The sequence below is a fragment of the Eschrichtius robustus genome, chromosome 16 (assembly GCF_028021215.1).
Source record: "Eschrichtius robustus isolate mEscRob2 chromosome 16, mEscRob2.pri, whole genome shotgun sequence".
In the NCBI taxonomy this organism is placed as follows: domain Eukaryota; kingdom Metazoa; phylum Chordata; class Mammalia; order Artiodactyla; family Eschrichtiidae; genus Eschrichtius; species Eschrichtius robustus.
Genome location: NC_090839.1, coordinates 53,220,471 through 53,238,736, shown reverse-complemented (window position 1 = coordinate 53,238,736; position 18,266 = coordinate 53,220,471). Strand labels below are relative to the sequence as shown.

The following is an 18,266-nucleotide window of genomic DNA, read 5'->3' as shown; positions in this document are numbered from 1 at the left end:
GGTATCAGGGTGATGGTGGCCTTGTAGAATGAGTTTGGGAGTGTTCCTTCCTCTGCAATTTTTTGGAAGAGTTTGAGAAGGATAGGTGTTAGCTCTTCTCTAAATGTTTGATAGAATTCACCTGTGAAGCCATCTGGTCCTGGACTTTTGTTTGTTGGAAGATTTTTAATCACAGTTTCAATTTCATTACTTGTGATTGGTCTGTTCATATTTTCTGTTTCTTCCTGGTTCAGTCTTGGAAGGTTATACCTTTCTAAGAATTTGTCCATTTCTTCCAGGTTGTCCATTTTATTGGCATAAAGTTGCTTGTAGTAGTCTCTTAGGATGCTTTGTATTTCTGCAGTGTCTGTTGTAACTTCTCCTTTTTCATTTCTGATTTTATTGATTTGGGTCCTCTCCCTCTTTTTCTTGATGAGTCTGGCTAATGGCTTATCAATTTTGTTTATCTTCTCAAAGAACCAACTTTTAGTTTTATTGATCTTTGCTATTGTTTTCTTTGTTTCTATTTCATTTATTTCTGCTCTGATCTTTATGATTTCTTTGCTTCTGCTAACTTTGGGTTTTGTTTGTTCTTCTTTCTCTAGTTTCTTTAGGTGTAAGGTTAGATTGTTTACTTGAGATTTTTCTTGTTTCTTTAGGTAGGCTTGTATAGCTATAAACTTCCCTCTTAGAACTGCTTTCGCTGCATCCCATAGGTTTTGGATCGTCGTGTTTTCAATGTCATTTGTCTCTAGGTATTTTTTTGTTTCCTCTTTGATTTCTTCAGTGATCTCTTGGTTATTTAGTAACGTATTGTTTAGCCTCCATGTGTTTGTCTTTTTTACGTTTTTTTCCCTGTAATTCATTTCTAATCTCATAGCGTTGTGGTCAGAAAAGATGCTTGATATGATTTCAATTTTCTTAAATTTACTGAGGCTTGATTTGTGACCCAAGATGTGATCTATCCTGGAGAATGTTCCGTGCGCACTTGAGAAGAACGTGTAATCTGCTGTTTTTGGATGGAATGTCCTATATATATCAATTAAATCTATCTGGTCTATTGTGTCATTTAAAGCTTCTGTTTCCTTATTTATTTTCATTTTGGATGATCTGTCCATTGGTGTAAGTGAGGTGTTAAAGTCCCCCACTATGATTGTGTTACTGTCAATTTCCTCTTTTATAGCTGTTAGCAGTTGCCTTATGTATTGAGGTGCTCCTATGTTGGGTGCATATATATTTATAATTGTTATATCTTCTTCTTGGATTGATCCCTTGATCATTATGTAGTGTCCTTCCTTGTCTCTTGTAACATTCTTTATTTTAAAGTCTATTTTATCTGATATGAGTATAGCTACTCCAGCTTTCTTTTGATTTCCATTTGCATGGAATATCTTTTTCCATCCCCTCACTTTCAGTCTGTATGTGTCCCTAGGTCTAAAGTGGGTCTCTTGTAGACAGCATATATATGGGTCTTGTTTTTGTATCCATTCAGCCAGTCTATGCCTTTTGGTTGGGGCATTTAATCCATTCACGTTTAAGGTAATTATCGATATGTATGTTCCTATGACCATTTTCTTAATTGTTTTGGGTTTGTTTTTGTAGGTCCTTTACTTCTCTTGTGTTTCCCACTTAGAGAAGTTCCTTTAGCATTTGTTGTAGAGCTGGTTTGGTGGTGCTGAATTCTCTTAGCTTTTGCTTGTCTGTAAAGCTTTTGATTTCTCCATCAAATCTAAATGAGATCCTTGCCGGGTAGAGTAATCTTGGTTGTAGGTTCTTCCCTTTCATCACTTTAAGTATATCATGCCACTCCCTTCTGGCTTGCAGAGTTTCTGCTGAGAAATCAGCTGTTAACCTTATGGGAGTTCCCTTGTATGTTATTTGTCGTTTTTCCCTTGCTGCTTTCAATAATTTTTCTTTGTGTTTAATTTTTGCCACTTTGATTACTATGTGTCTCGGCGTGTTTCTCCTTGGGTTTATCCTGTATGGGACTCTCTGCGCTTCCTGGACTTGGGTGGCTATTTCCTTTCCCATGTTAGGGAAGTTTTCGACTATAATCTCTTCAAATATTTTCTCTGGTCCTTTCTGTCTCTCTCTTCACCTTCTGGGACCCCTATAATGGAATGTTGTTGCGTTTAATGTTGTCCCAGAGATCTCTTAAGCTGTCTTCATTTCTTTTCATTCTTTTTTCTTTAGTCTGTTCCACAGCAGTGAATTCCACCATTCTGTCTTCCAGGTCACTTATCCGTTCTTCTGCCTCAGTTATTCTGCTATTGATTCCTTCTAGTGTAGTTTTCATTTCAGTTATTGTATTGGTCATCTCTGTTTGTTTGTTCTTTAATTCTTCTAGGTCTTTGTTAATCATTTCTTGCATCTTCTCAATCTTTGCCTCCATTCTTATTCTGAGGTCCTGGATCATCTTCACTATCATTATTCTGAATTCTTTTTCTGGAAGGTTGCCTATCTCCACTTCATGTAGTTGTTTTTCTGGGGTTTTTTCTTGTTCCTTCATCTGGTACATAGCCCTCTGCCTTTTCATCTTGTCTATCTTTCTGTAACTGTGGTTTTTGGTCCACAGGCTGCAGGATTGTAGTTTTTCTTGCTTCTGCTGTCTGCCCTCTGGTGGTTGAGGCTATCTAAGAGGCTTGATGGGAGGCTCTGGTGGTGGGTAGAGCTGACTGTTGCTGTGGCGGTCAGAGCTCAGTAAAACTTTAATCCACTTGACTGTTGATGGGTGGGGCTGGGTTCCCTCCCTGTTGGTTGTTTGGCCTGAGGCAACCCAACACTGGAGCCTACCTGGGCTCTTTGGTGGGGTTAATGGCAGACTCTGGGAGGGCTCACGCCAAGGAGCACTTCCCAGAACCTCCGCTGCCAGAGTCCTTGTCCCCACAGTGAAACAGAGCCACCCCCCGCCTCTGCAGGAGACCCCCTAACACCAGCAGGTAGATCTGGTTCAGTCTCCCCCAGGGTCACTGCTCCTTCCCCTGGGTCCCGATGCGCACACTACTTTGTGTGTGCCCTCCAAGAGTGGGGTCTCTGTTTCCCCCAGTCCTGTCGAAGTCCTGCAATCAATTCCCACTAGGCTTCAAAGTCTGATTCTCTAGGAATTCCTCCTCCCTTTGCCGGACCCCCAGGTTGGGAAGCCTGACGTGGGGCTCAGAACCTTCACTCCAGTGGGTGGACTTCTGTGCTATAAGTGTTCGCCAGTCTGTGAGTCACCCACCCAGCAGTTATGGGATTAGATTTTACTCTGATTGCGCCCCTCCTACCGTCTCACTGTGGCTTCTCCTCTGTCCTTGGACGTGGGGTATCCTCCTTGGTGAAGTCCAGGGTCTTCCTGTCAATGATTGTCCGGCAGACAGTTGTGATTCTGGTGCTCTCACAAGAGAGAGTGAGAGCACGTCCTTCTACTCCGCCATCTTGGTTCATGTCCGTAATATTCCTTTTGATATCTTACATCTCCTCTTTTTATTGTTTTCTGGCCGTTTTCTTTGTTTTATATATTTTGCTATAGCAAATTGGAACACTAAATTCCACTGGCAGCATAAAAGGAAAAATTAACAAGATACCATGGGCATAAAAGAATGTTATCTTTTACAATAGCTATTTTCAATTATTTATGGAGCACAAAATTTGCAATGTTTTAAAGTTTATAAAAAACATCTTTTGGAATTCCACTTTCCTAATGGAGTAAACACACCCATGTCCACTACTTGAAGACCAGTGAACTGAAGGGAGGGCAAAGCTCTCCCAGATCATAAAATTTCAATGCTTCATCTGCCAAAGTTTTAGCAAATACCACCACATATCAACCTGAGGTTTTAAAAATGTTCATCAATAACTGTGTCTTCATCATCTATTGAATCTCAGCACCACCACCCACACCACACCAGATTTTTTCCCCATATCTTCACGGCTTAGCACATCCTGAAAGATAAGAGACGTGTACCTTTGTGCAGAAGAGAATGGTCATGAAAGAAACAACAATGAAGGCAGAAATGGAGAACATGGTGAACCAAGCAACCCAGTGTTGCCAGTTGTGCAGCCCCATCATACACATAAACTCCTAGAAAAAGCAAAAGAACCAGATGTTACAGAGTCTAATGCTCAGTTTCAACTGGTCTGGTTTAGCTGTTTATTACTGAAACCTGAGCAGTCTGGGATGAAGGGTCATATGTGTGTCCTGGGAAGAGGTGGATCATGGAGGTGATGAAGACTGAATGAGTTGGAAAGAGACCTACAAACCAGAAAGTGGAGTTTATCTAGTAGTAGGCCTTGTGTTAAAATTATTCTTCTTTTGCAATGGTAAGTATACTGCTAGTTCACTCATTTATTGAACACTGACTATTAGTAAATGGCTCCTATGGCTCTGAGGATAGAATCTAAACTCCTTGGCATACTGTGCTCTGGTCACAAAAAACTTCCTGCAATTCACTGAATACACCGTGACTTCTATGTCTTTTTTGTTTGTTTGTTTGTTTTTGTTTTTTGCCTCTCACACATGTTGTTCTGACTCTTTTTCCTCTCATTCTCTCTTTATGTAGTGAAATCTTACTTGATTTTCAAAACCTGGTTCAAGAGTTACCTGCTCTGTGAAGCCTTCTCTGGTCAGCTTCGCCCATCCTCCACACAGCCATCATATCTATACATTCCATTACCTTAGCACTTGGGATTCTTTTGTAACATGAATCGCCTGAGGGAAAGGACTGTGTCATTTATGTCTGTAACTCACATGCACATGTTTGGTAAATACAAGTTAATAAATGTTTGATAAGTGAATAAATGCAAAGCTCTATGCTGGGTACCATGCAGAAAACATACAATGGGCAGAGCGACTGCCTTCCAAAAGTTCACAATCTAGTACTGGAGATACATATATGATAATAACCCTGTATACTCCACACCCTAAGTACAGAAGTAGAGTTTTTATCTTTTAAGATTGGATGTGGTAGTAGGTCAATGAATCAAAAACAAGTTGGTTATCAGGGAATCACAAAAGTGACATACACATGATTTAAAATTTCATCTTCACTTAAAGCACATAAATGTGTAATGTGTGCTAGTACTGCGATGTCAGAACATGAACTCTTCTTCTGAAGCATGGGCGTGCTCATTGGAGCACTAGTGTAATGTCCACATAAAGCTCACTCCAGGATCGCAGTCTTCAAAGTGCACTGAGGATGCAAAATACAGGTGTAAAGTAACCTAGTACAGACTCTTCCCGGGCTTTTATAATTTTTTCCCCCAAATTTTACAGCGGTTTCACCCACGTGAAATTTACTTCCCCCCGTCCCCCCGCCCCACCCGCCATGTCCCAGCCGCACTGCGCAGCTGGCAGGATCTTAGTTACCCAACCAGGGATTGAACCCAGGCCCTTGGCAATGAAAGTGCTGAGTCCTAACCTCTGGACTGCCAGGGAACCCTCTACTAACATGTTTTTAGAGACCTACCTTACTGAATCTTTCCAAAACATTCAAATAAACTTTCAAAGGCAACTCCAGTCCCTTTCATCCATTTATATAAAATTTAATTAAGACATAAATTATTAGAACGTGTACAGGTATGAAGAGATTTAGGAACAAACCTTGATAAACACACAACTCAGCAGGTGAGAGGCCATAAGCCCATGTGTAGTAGAGAGAAGCTTACCAGCTGCAGTGTGCTGGGAGCTCCAAGCAAGAAGCTTTTCAGAAGTGATGGAGTGTCAGTTAATTTGGGAATGGATTACATGGAGATGAGTTAAGAAAGCTCCATCTATACTATAACAGAAGTGGAAACAACATGCTGTGGGAAGATGGAATGAAAATTTGATGAAATTTAGAAAGGCTTCCTGACGGACATGAACTATAGTATGAATTTTCAGGTAGAGGGCATTCCAAACAGAGAGGCCCACCTGCAGGAGGAATAGCTAGCACCTACTTAAGGGATAGAAAAGGGATCTATTCAACTAGAGCAAAGGGCTTATGCCAGGGTGCGAGGGCTTGTGCAGGAGATTTCTAAATTAAAGACAATCCATTTTAATCCTCCTCAACCTATTTACATAGTCAGACCATATCAAAACTAGATCTGAAAAGGGCCTAGCTCTCAGAATACTGGTTGTATCCTGTGTTCAAAGTGGAAAGTGACACTGGTTGCCCCCCTCTCCCATTCTCCCACCTTGGTCCCAGGGACAGATTCTGTCAGGGCGTCCTCCCTCATGGAACAGATCCCATATTCATGACTCCTCCTGGACTGTAACTTACCTGCTCCTGGTTCCTCACCAAGGAACAGTTGAAAGGTTTGGGCTGAGTCTCAGTTATAATGTGAACAGAAAGGAGGAGCTAACTCATGATCCTATCAGCCTCCAAGGCTAAGGGCTTTTCTAGAACCCCCCAGTGGATGCCCTTTTTCAGACAATTCACCCAGCCAAAACGGAGCGTATTCCTCTCTGGCATATGTCATTTAAGATTCCACTTGGAAAGGCAAAAGCTTAATTATTGGAAATCTGTTTTACTTTGCTTAGGGAGAGATATTATTTATCTGAGAACGAAAATTGTTTTTTATTGCTAGTTGTACCGTCCTGTATAAAGTTATCTTGCAATTATCAATCTCTGTGTGCCTCAGGGTACCTCCTCTACTAAATAGAATAATAGTAGTAGTTATCTCATAGAATTGTATATCAGTCAGGGTCCCTAAAAGCAACAGATGTTATACTCAAATCAGAATAATTTGAGGAGGGTTTGTTTATAAGAGGCCTAATTACAAATGCTTACACAGTGATAGGAAACACTAGGACAGTGCAGAAACCTAGGGCCAGCAGCCAACAGAGCTATTATAACCTTTGGGCCCAAAGGGGTGAGAAGGAAGAGAGGTTACCAGACCCTAGGAGAGGAGAGAGTCTTGTGGAGCAAGATACCTTGAGAAGACAGTGACCTTCAGCTAACGGACAAACCGAGCCCAAAACTACCTGTGGGGAGAGAACTGGGATGGGGGGACAGGACACACCCTGACCTCAGCCCCCTACTTCCTTCTTCTGAGGTTCTTCAGGCTCCCTCCCCATGGGAGCATGTTTTGGAACATGGGCGGCTCAGCCTTCCGGACAGAGAACAAAGTGGAGAAAAGTGAAGAGTGCATCTGGAGGGTCAAATAAAAGGTAGGAGGGTGAAAGGAATGAATGGTCCTACAGTGCTGCCCAGCACAAGGCAAGCACCACATTCAAGTACATACTATTAAATCAACAAACAACATGTTTTATGCCATTTTGTGTTAGTTGGATTTTGTTTCTTGAGCTATTCTAATTTTTTTTTCTTTTAAAAGGAAAGCTGATCCCATCGACTATTATTTTATAACTGCCATATTTGGTCTTCTGCTACCTTATTTAATATTATACTTTCTGTTCTGTAGGCTTTTTTTGGTGATTTCCTTTGTTTTCTGGCTTTTGGTATATGGACTATATTTTCTTTCCTTTTATTTTCTCCAGGGTTTTAAGAATTATATGTCCTACTTTTAAATACTATTGGTGGTTACTTTTAAGTTTTTCAAAAGTGTTCTTTAACCTACTCTTGTCTAAAGAGTAGACTCAAGCGTGAAATAGGAAACACACAACCAATTCAATGGCATTAAGTGTAAACATTTGATGCCCACCCCTTCCCTCCACCAATTTGTTGCTGAAACAGTTTAACAAATAGGAAAAAGAAAACTCTCTCTCCCATCCAGGAACTAAAAGGGGTTTCCAACAACACACCAGAAGCTTCTAGTTTCCCTGGGGTTTTTCAGTCGGTGCAGAGCCAAGTGGAGAGGCCTGCCAGGTAGGCCACTGTCCCACCATCACCCATCGCAGCGCAAAGCAGGTTCCCTGCCTTTCCACCCTATCAGACATAGCCTAACAAGGCAGCAGGATGAGACTGCTCCTTATGTCTGAATATGCAAGAAGACAGAGCAAACCAAACACTATTGGTGAGGCCAAGCAAAGCTCAGGGAGCCACTGGCAGGCTATTTTAATACATAAGAATCAACAAAAAGAGAAGAAAACTAAAGAGTGAGAAGAGAAGATTTTTTTAAAGAGCAAAAAGTGAGGAGAGAAGTAACAGGAGAGATTAAGTAAGCAACAGAGGAGTGCAGAAAGATCAACCTTGTCTTAAGTTGTATCTTCTACAGAACGCTTCCCATCTACCTTGCAGCAAAATGAGACTGAGTTAATTTTGGATGATTATTTCCCTCATTTATCAGTTAGTCATTCCACAGACATTTTCTGAACACCTATCATGTGCGAGGCTGCGTGTTAGCAAATCAGGAACCACTAGGCTGGACGCTCCCAGTCTAAAAGTAAGAATTCATGTAATAACATGAATTAAGTTGCAAGCCGGTTAAAATGATGAAAGAACTTCCAAGTTGCTTGGAGTTTGCTCTGATACCTAAAGCAACCTCTTACCTGCCTTGGCCTCCCTCCTACTCTGGCCATTTTTATTAGCAGCTCCCATACATTCCTGTCCAGAGAGAGGCACACATCTGATGTGATGGAGTTACCTTCAGTTTTCTCTCTTTCTCCAGTGCAATGGAATTGATGGTGGTGAGCTCAATGCAGATGAAGCTGAGCATGAGGAAAAGAGGGAACTCATTCTGAAGGACCAGGAAGAAACTGTCCTGGACACAGGCTCCATGTGGGATCTCTTCAGAAGCACATTGAGACTCTCAAACAACTTGGTCGTCTCATTGGGAGTGTGGTGCCACATAATGGCTTTATCTGTTGCACGCTGTATGGCCAGGAAGACTTCTTTGTTGTATCCGACAGGAGAAAGCAGTGGATAACAAGTATAAGAGATTAAGAATGAAGATGAAAAACAACAGATAATTCAGATGGGTCATGGCTAGCCATTCACACACAGACAGGAATAGAAAAGGCATTCCTATAGCCAAGATGCTACAATATGGAAGAAAGAGCAGAAAGTCACAATGGGACCCCTGTGGCTGAGGGACAGTGTCTTTTATCAGAAAATGGGGTAAAGTAGTTCTGGGCAGACAAAATAAGGGATACCCAATATTACAATCTTCCAGGTGGGACTGCATCTTCTCCCCTAAGTACTCAGGCTTCAGGGAAAGTGTGCCCATTCTGCAGTTTTGCTCATGCAGCACATACGAGTAGTTAAATTCAAAGCACTTGGAAGACACAGCCCCCCTCAACTGCTGTGACCTGTCTCTGAGTTGTCACTGCTGTAGTCCAAGGGTCATGGTCACTGAATTTTGCTGCCAAGCCTCAAAAACAGTCTTTACCATAAGTAACCCTTGTTTCAATACAGCACAGCTGGTGTGCTAAGGTCAGCTTTGGGGAACAATAGATTGAAAGGCAAAGAGCCCTGGTTTTGGAGTCTTCTACGAAATAATGGCCCCACTTCCAAGCAAGCATCACCAGGCCTCCAAACCGGCAGAGCCAGGGTCGGGTATGCCAGCACTGGAGTTGAGGGGACTAAGGTCTTCTGTTGGCCTAGACCTAGGCAGGCCTCCAGATCTGTCAGGATGAAAAAGGCAGGAACAAATTTGATGATAAAGTTCTGGGAACTATTACATTTTCTTGACTGCAGAACTGCTCACATCTATTCTAGAATCACATGAAACTATAAACGCTGGGACTTGGATTCCCACTTGGGGGGCTTGCAAGCCCAAGGCTTCAGGTCAATTGTGTGGTCACTCTACAAGGTGGTGCAGACTGTCAACTTAATTTTCTAAGAGCAGTTAGTTCCCTAGAGGATGGTCACCCTAAACCCCTCACAAAGAGGGAGACCAAAACTCGACAGTGAAGTGGAGGGCGTGAGTCCAAGAGAGGATCAGTTCGTGGGACTCCAGTCAGGAATACGATGCTTATTGTGGAGGAGAGAGGATGAGCAGATCTCCACGTTGCCCCACTGTTCTCCCATAGTCTGCAGAGAGTTAACGGCAGGTACACATTTTTATAAGCAGAAAAGTTAACACATACAGAAACATAAAGAAGGCACTTGTTCCTGTAAAATGCTTCCATTCTTCTCTCGAACAATTCAGTATCAGTACAAAACAATCAAATGCATAACTGCTGGACTAACTTACTCTAGAATGTAAGCGTTTTACAGAATGCCACATTTCTAAATGTAACTCCTTCAACCTCTTCTGAAATGTTAGTTTAGCAAGTGTTCAGAGAGCAAAAACAACACAAATAGCATCATAAATATGGGACAAAAGCAGGCTGTGCTCATGATAACACACAGAGGCTTCCTCACTAGGGGATCCCCCATCGGAAAGTCCATAGTCCCAGGGTTCTTGGTTTAGGTTAGGAGGATAAAGATAGGATGTGCTCCAGCCTTGAAAGTCATCTTCATGGAGTATTAGCCTCAAGAATAAATAATTCCTCTGAAAACAACTGAAGCGCAAGTAATACTTAACCTATGAAGAATAAAGAGAAACAAATTCGGTCATGAGATTGTGAAACTCAGAAAAGGAACAGGACAGAGCAAGGGTGTGCCTGACGTCAGCTGCGATGGGAGGAAAGGCACCCACAGTGGTAGATGCCCCTCTGCGGAGCACACTGTAGTTGTGGTCTTCTCTGCATTCTGCTGTGACCATTCTAAGAAACAGACAAGGGGCTACTGAGCCCCCATCCGGAAAGGAGTGCTGCAGAACAGTTCTGAGTGCAGGCTCTGGAGCCAGACCACCTGGATCCAAACCCCAATCTCCTAATGAATAGCCATGGCACTTTTGGCAAATTACTTAATCTTCTTGCCTTGGTTTCCTCATCAGTAAAATGGGAATGATGTTAACAGTACCTACCTCAGAGGTGCTGTGGGGTCAAGTGAGATGGTCCCTGTGATGGGCCTGGCATGAGTAAGTGTTCGAAAAATGCCTTGTCTCCACCTACCAACATCCCATGCCAGTTCTAACAACTGATCATTAGATAGACTGTACAGCACAACACAAAAGCTCTACATTAGTGGTTTTCCCATCCTAAAGCAGAAAACAAGTATTCTGGTATTTAAAACACTGCCTTTTCCTTAAACAAACAGATCTACCATATCTGAAGTCTGTGGGATTAGTAATAATGACAATAACTATTCCTTCTGGAAAATGCCTCTGCTCCAGGCTCTGTTCTAAGCACTTTATAGGCATAAATTCATTTAATCCTCACAATGGTTCTATGAGTTAGGAACTACTATCAATCTCATTACACTGATAAGGAAACTGAGGCCTAGGAATGTTAGTGACTGTCCCAAGGTTACACAGTAGGACGCTGCAGAGCTGGGACTCCAGTCTATGGAGTCTGGCACTGGGGCTCGCTTCTGTAATCTAGCAGCTGAAAATATGCCGTCCTGTACCCTTGCGACAGAGGCTTACTCCGAAAAAGTCTTCTCTTTTAAAGAATCTGAAAACTGGAAGGGATCTCAAAGTCCAGGATATAAGATATAAAATCAGGAGTATTCTCTTACCTCCTCTGGAAATAAGATTGCCACCAGCTGACAAAGCTGACTAGAGGCAGCTCAGGTAACAAGACTGCTTATTGAACTGATGCTCAAGGCTGGGTAGCACAATAAGGTTGTGATGGAAAAGATGCTCTTACCTCAAGTGGCAAGGGCTCCTTGCTGTCATTGAAGTCATGATCAAAACCAATTCCAGTCAATACGTAGAAAGCTTTGGGATCCTGAATTATGTAATTTTCAAATGAAGGTACTGAAGGATAGCCTAGAACTACAGAGAGAAAAATCCAGTTAGTGAGTGGCTGGTGGGAAGGCAAATGCTGCCCAACTATCCTCTTTCTACCAAAGGAGATATGGTCTTGCCAGCTTCTCAACTGAAGGGTGGAAACCGTCATTCACTCAGTCCTTCATTCTGCAAACAAATGGGCGCATCTTGTGTAAGATGCCCAGGGCTGTGCTAGGCAGTGGGAACACAAAGTCAAATGATAACAGCCTCAGCCTCCGTGGCATTCTGAAAGCTCTTGTATTCGAGTTCTTCTTAGCTACGTCACACTTAGGGCTACAGTACATAGAGCACAATTCTTGTCCATGTTAGTGAGGAAATTATTGCTCCATTGCAGCCTTCTCTTCACGGTTATAACAACCAAAAGTGGAAACAAAATCATAAAGAAATATAGCTGCTCTGATGAGAGAAGTAATTTCTATAGTCACCTGCCCTCACATCTGACTGACAATTTAATACAGGATCCTCCTTGAAAATAATTCTTTCTCAGAATGTTGAAGGTGTTACTACACTGTTTAGGATGCAGCGTTGCTGAGTGTAATGTGTGATTTCCTTGTAGGTAACCAGAAGCCAGTGAGACTTCTATTCCTTAATCTCTGGGTTCAGAAACGTCACTAATACATGCCCAAGTTTGCTCTTTTTTGTTCCCCTGTTTGTAACTAGTGAACCCGTCCAAGCTGGAAATGCTGGTGTTCAGAAATCTTTTCTATATTACTTTGTTTTCCTCCCCTCATTTGTCTCCTTTCTTCCTTCTAGAAATCCAAGTAGATGAGGTGGGACTTCCAGACCTGCCCTTCATGTCTAACCCACCTTTCATACTTTCCATTTCTTTGTCTCTTTGCTTTACATTCTCAGAGGCTTCCTTGACTTTATCTTCCCCATCACCAGTAGAACCTCAAACATGTCCATTTTATTATCTCCATGAAAGTTATTTTGATAATCGTTTTTAATTTCCAAGTCCTCTTTCTGTTTCTTTCATTGTTTCCTTTTCACATGAGTCCAGTTTCATCTTGGAGTGGCAATATTTTCTCAAATGTCTCTGAAAATACTAATGAGAATTTTTCATTAACTAGATTAAAAAAAAAAACAGGGCATGCACATGGTAAAACTTTGAATGATACTAAAGGTTAAAAGGTGAAGCATCATTCACCTACCATCAGCCCCCAATTCCTTTATCATGACACAATCTCTTTAAGCCACTTTCGTTTGTATGTTGAAAAAAAAAAAATCTATGACTTATGTTTTTGGCCATGATGGAGTAACGGAGATTGAATTTACCCTCTTACCACAAATAACCAGAAAACTGGACAGGAAAGAAAAGAATCAAGAATCAGACAATGGACAATACGCAGCACAGCATTATGATTCCTGAGAAAAGAGAAACAAACAGGGTAATCACTAAGATTGCCCTGGTTTTCTGTCTGGAGGCACATTTCAGACCATAGAATAGGGAGGGGAAACCCAAGTGGAACACAGCTATGTGGCTGCATTGACAGAGATTAGAGTTTGAAGAGTCTGAAATGGCTAAGAGTTGCAGGGCAGAGTTCCCAAGAGAAGAAGCCTGTGCTTGGAAATCGCCCTAGAAATCTGCACAGAGGACCCCTTTAATGAATACTAAGATATGCCCTGCCTGAGCAAACAGGAAAGTATGAGCTAAGTGGTGCCCAGAGCCCACATAAGACCAGGAGGCATCTGAGTTCTGACCAGCCAGTGTGGACAGTTCCTGGTGATCACTTGAGGCATTCAGAAGAGTCACACCTCAGTAATGGGATAAATTATCTTTAAAGTAAAAGCTGTTCCACACCTTCCCCACAAAAAAGGTTAAAAGTCTTGATAGACTTTTTGATGAAACTGAACTTTAACTTTCTACCAGAACAAAACCCATTCTTTAAAGAAAAACAACCACTTGATCCATGAAAGTTGAGACTTGATCCAGTTCTCAAATTGTACGATCAAGACTTTGTTTTGTAGATAAGTTCATTGGTACCCTTTTTTTAGATTCCACATATAAGCGATATCATATATTTGTCTTTCTCTGTCTGAATTTTTTTAAATTAATTAATTTATTTATTTATTTTTGGCTGCATTGGGTCTTCGTTGCCGTGCATGGGCTTTTCTCTAGTTGCGGTGAGCGGGGACTACTCTTTCTTGCGGTGCACGGGCTTCTCATTACGGTGGCTTCTCTTGTTGCGGAGCACAGACTCTAAGCTCGCAGGCTTCAGTAGTTGTGGCTTGCGGGCTCTAGAGCGCAGGCTCAGTAGTTGTGGCTCACAGGCTTTGTTGTTCCGTGGCATGTGGGATCTTCCCAGACCAGGGCTCGAACCCATGTCCCCTGCATTGGCAGGTGGATTCTTAACCACAGCGCCACCAGGGAAGTCCCTCTCTGTCTGATTTACTTCACTCAGTATGATGGTGGGGGGGAGGGGTAAACTGGGAGATTGGGATTGACATATACACACTACTATATATAAAATAGATAACTAATAAGAACCTGCTGTATAGAACAGGGAAATCTACTCAATACTCTGTAATGGCCTATATGGGAAAAGAATCTAAAAAAGAGTGGATATATGTATATGTATAACTGATTCATTTTGCTGTACACCTGAAACTAACACAACATTGTAAATCAACTATACTTCCATAAAAATTTTTTTAAAAAAAGCCTTTTCTTTCTCTCCCTCCATATTAATTCTTTGATGTCCTAAGACAGTTGCTAGCAGTTCCTGGGACTAAGACTTCCCAGTTCAAGTTCTGAATTGAATAACAAGGGCCCTGTCTCTTAACCTTTCTTCTATATTTTGTCATTTCATCTCTCTCTGTGTTGTATTCTGAAAATTTCCTTCAGATCTATCTTCCAATTCACCAGTTTTACCTTCAGCTGAGTTTTATATTTTGATCATTTTATTTTTCATCTCTGGAAGTTCTGTTTGGTTCTTTTTTTCCCCCTCACACCTGCTAGGTGACTCTTTATAGTGAAATGCTATCTACAAATACTTTCAAGTTGTCTTTTATTTCTTTAAATCTAGTAAACATAGTGATTTTATAATGTGAGGCTAATAATTCCATTATCTGAAATATTTCTGGTTCTGTTTTTGCCATCGATTGTTCATACTGATCTTCATCCTTGCTGTCTTGTTTCCTGGTGTGTGCTCATTGACCGTGATACACTTGTGGCCACCCTTCTTTGAGATACAGAATCACAGCGTGTTCCTCCAGAGGTTTACATTTGCATCTGGCAGTCGACATCTCACTCCACAGTTTGAGAGGTTTTCTTTGGACAACCAGGTGATGTGAATTTGAGCTACAAATCCCCGGGACGGGTGCACCTGCTGCTGTGCTCAGTTCGGAGGCAACACTCCTCACAGCCCCTCAGGGGTGGGAATGAGATGTGTTTTCTTCTGGCTCAACCTTACACTAAGAGTACAGACATTTGGGATCCCAGCTCTATGGGGAGATGGTCTCCTGTGAGACGTCCCTCCTGAATGAGCCTTGACTTTTTCTTCTTTCCCTCTGCGCCTTACAAGGCTTGAAACTACATCTCAGTTTCCCCTCATATGATGCAGTTTTCATAAGAAGCAGTTTGAGGACTCCACTGACCTCTCTGGGTTCTTTCCTTCACCTCGCTTTTTTTTTTTAAGAAAAATATCTAAGAATATGGAAATATTTTAACAATACAGTAAATAAAAAGTAGGTTACAAAGAGTTCATACAAAATGATCCTATTTTTATTAGAAAAAGGGCAGGAAGGGTGTATGTGAGGTTTTAAACAGCATTTGTATCTGGGTGATAGGATTATGAGTAAATTTTCCTTTTATCCTATATATGGGTTTTTTTGTTGTTGTTCTTTTGTTTCCTTAGCCTTATTTAGGTTTCTTTTTAAACACACACATATACATACACACATATTTGGTTAAATTGCACAAAATAGCATACATACAGGAAGGCATATGAAACACAAATGTTCAGTTTAATGAACAATTATAAAATTAACATCTAAGTAATTACCCCTTGGATCAAGAAATAAAATATTTTTACCCTATGTTGTTTGTCTTGATGGTTCCTTACTGTCTATTTAGTTCTTTAATACTTTTAAGAACATGTTTTAATATTTATCCAGCATCTGTTTTTCAAAAAGAGGGTTGATCCAAATAACCTAGTCTGCCATAATACCAGAAGCAGAAGAGCAATAATCTTTTTCCCAGAAATTCCCAGGAAAAAAATCTAAGTGTTTCCTTGAGTCTTACTGAGTTATGTGTCTTCCCTGGACGAATCCCTATAGCAAGGGGACGGCCAAGTGCAGACTGGTGTAGACAGAGGTTACATGACTCATCCTGAGCCCAGGGTGGAGTCATCATGGGCTCAGAGTGGGAGAGGGATCAGGGCTCCAGGGAGAAATAAGCTGTGCATATGTCAAAAGGGTCGATAGATGCTGGGAAGAAAAAAACCCAGAAGTCTACCACAGTTTGGAAGGGATCCTCAAACTATTGTTTGTCCTTACTTCTAGGGTGGAGGATTTGCTTAGGGGAATGGAATGAAGAGGGGAGTTTAACTTTTATTATCTTTTTATATTGTTTGAAATTTTCAGTGCAAGGAATTCTTGTATTTATTGTAAATTTTAAGATGCTTTAAAATTTTTTTTTAATTCCAGAAAAATACATCCCTAACAGTTAACAAAGAATTCTGGGAAGTGGGATTAGGGATGGGAACTTTAACTTTTTACATTAAACACTGCATTGTTTCATGTATCATTCTGTAATGAGAGAGGGAGGAAAAGAAGGCAGAAAACTGCTTGAGGACAAAAAGTGAGCAAGGAAGACTCCAGTGGAAATGGCAGAGAGGTAGAAATAGATGAAGATTACAGTATCACAGCATTCAAAGCAGTACAGAATTCCAAAGAGATGGATGAAAGCAAAAGATGGATGAAAGCATCCCTGTCACAATGAGGACAAAGAAAAGAAGAGGGGAAAGAAAGCACTGGATTTGGCAAATAGCAAGGCATCTTTCCCTTCCTGATATCTGCAAACTCTAGCCCCTTCCAATCACTCTTCCAGAGAATAACCAGAGAAACCTTTTTAAAACAAATTACATTGCAGCATAACCTGTCTTCTTAAAACCACTTCAATGGCTCCTTCTGCATGTAGAAGAAAACCCAAACACTCTAACAAGGCCTGCAAAGCTCTGCATTATGTGGCTCCTACAGACATTTCAAACCTCATCTAACTCTCTCAACTTACTTCAGCTTCCCTTGATGACTTTCAGATCCTCAAACACCTCAGGGCCCGGCTACTCGCTGTGCCCCTGCCTGGATAGCTCCTGCCTCCTGAAACCCACCACCCTCCCATTTCCTATGGCTTGTTCTTTATCATCATGTTTTATCTAAATTATCACCTCACCACGGAGGAATTCTGGGGTTTTTTCTTTTAATTTCGTAATCTCATATTTATAAAAGGTAACTGAATTAGAATAGTATTTTACAATACTAGGCAAACATAAAACACAACTTTCAAAACAGAAGTTCCCACACATTTTACCACTGAGGTCCTTTAAAAGAATTGTCTCCATTGAGTGGCACTCAAAGCTGAGAGAGGAGAACTTTTTCTTTTCACGTTCTACCTTATATATTATTAGAATACCTTATAAAAACATATATTACAATTATAGGAACTTTGAAAAATTACTCCATATTTTGAAAAATTTTATCTACCTAACTGCATTCATTCAATAAATATGTATTGAGTACCTACTGTGTGCCAGGCACAGTGTATGAACAAAACACACATAGTCTTCTGCCTTCACGGAGGTGGAACCTAGCAGGGAAAGGCAGACAATGCACAGGAAGCAGTGAGTGGCAATGTAATTAAACATTTATCAAAATGCTATGAACATATTCAACAGGATTCTGTGAGAGAGAAAAAGGCAGAGATGGGAAACCTAAAACCTACATTTCTAAGTGCCATTCTGGTTGAAACCTGAATGATAAGAAGGAGCAACCCACAGGAAGACCTGGGGGCAAAACATTTTGTCAGAAGGGAGGAAAGGCTCACAGATTCCGGAAATTGAAAGGTGGCAACACCACCAGTATGGGAGCACAAGGAAGAGAGGAAGCCAGCAAGACTGGGGAAGGGTCTGGTTGACTCCCAGTGCAACGGGAAGTCACTGAAGGGGCTGAAGCAGGAGACTGGCCAGATCCCACAGATCTTTTAAAGATCTTTTTGGCTCCACATAGAGACTGGATGAGAATGGGACAAGAAGAGGAGGAAAGAGACCAGTTAAAAGGCTAATTCAGAAACTCTGAATGTTTTGTCTTTTATTAGTCAGAGACATATTATGACTGCAAACCAGGATTAATTGAGATAACCAGTGTCGCTACAGTGAGTTAAAAACAAATACTTAACATTTTAACTAGCCTTGAAGCCTTGTGACATAAATATACAAGTCTCTTGTGCGTTGTGTGAAACAGTAACTATACCTCGTGAACTGCTTTCCCCCAACTACCACCTTTGCAGACTCTTCAGAAATCGGAGACCCCAGATTTGGAATCAGTATTGTAAGGACTCACAGGAAAAAACTTCAAACTATACTTTATAAAAA

At 41.2% G+C, this 18,266-nt stretch overlaps 1 protein-coding gene across 1 annotated transcript in view; it reads right to left on the bottom strand.

Annotated features, from left to right (window-relative positions):
* The window catches only part of LOC137750398 (ATP-binding cassette sub-family A member 17-like), an 80,389-nt gene extending 71,326 nt beyond the window's left edge, over positions 1-9,063 (bottom strand). Inside the window, 4 exon segments of the mRNA XM_068524765.1 lie at positions 3,920-4,042; positions 8,482-8,606; positions 8,609-8,725; positions 9,000-9,063. Of these exon segments, the coding sequence (XP_068380866.1) occupies positions 3,920-4,042; positions 8,482-8,606; positions 8,609-8,725; positions 9,000-9,063 (429 nt within the window).
* Between the last annotated feature and the right edge of the window lie 9,203 nt (positions 9,064-18,266).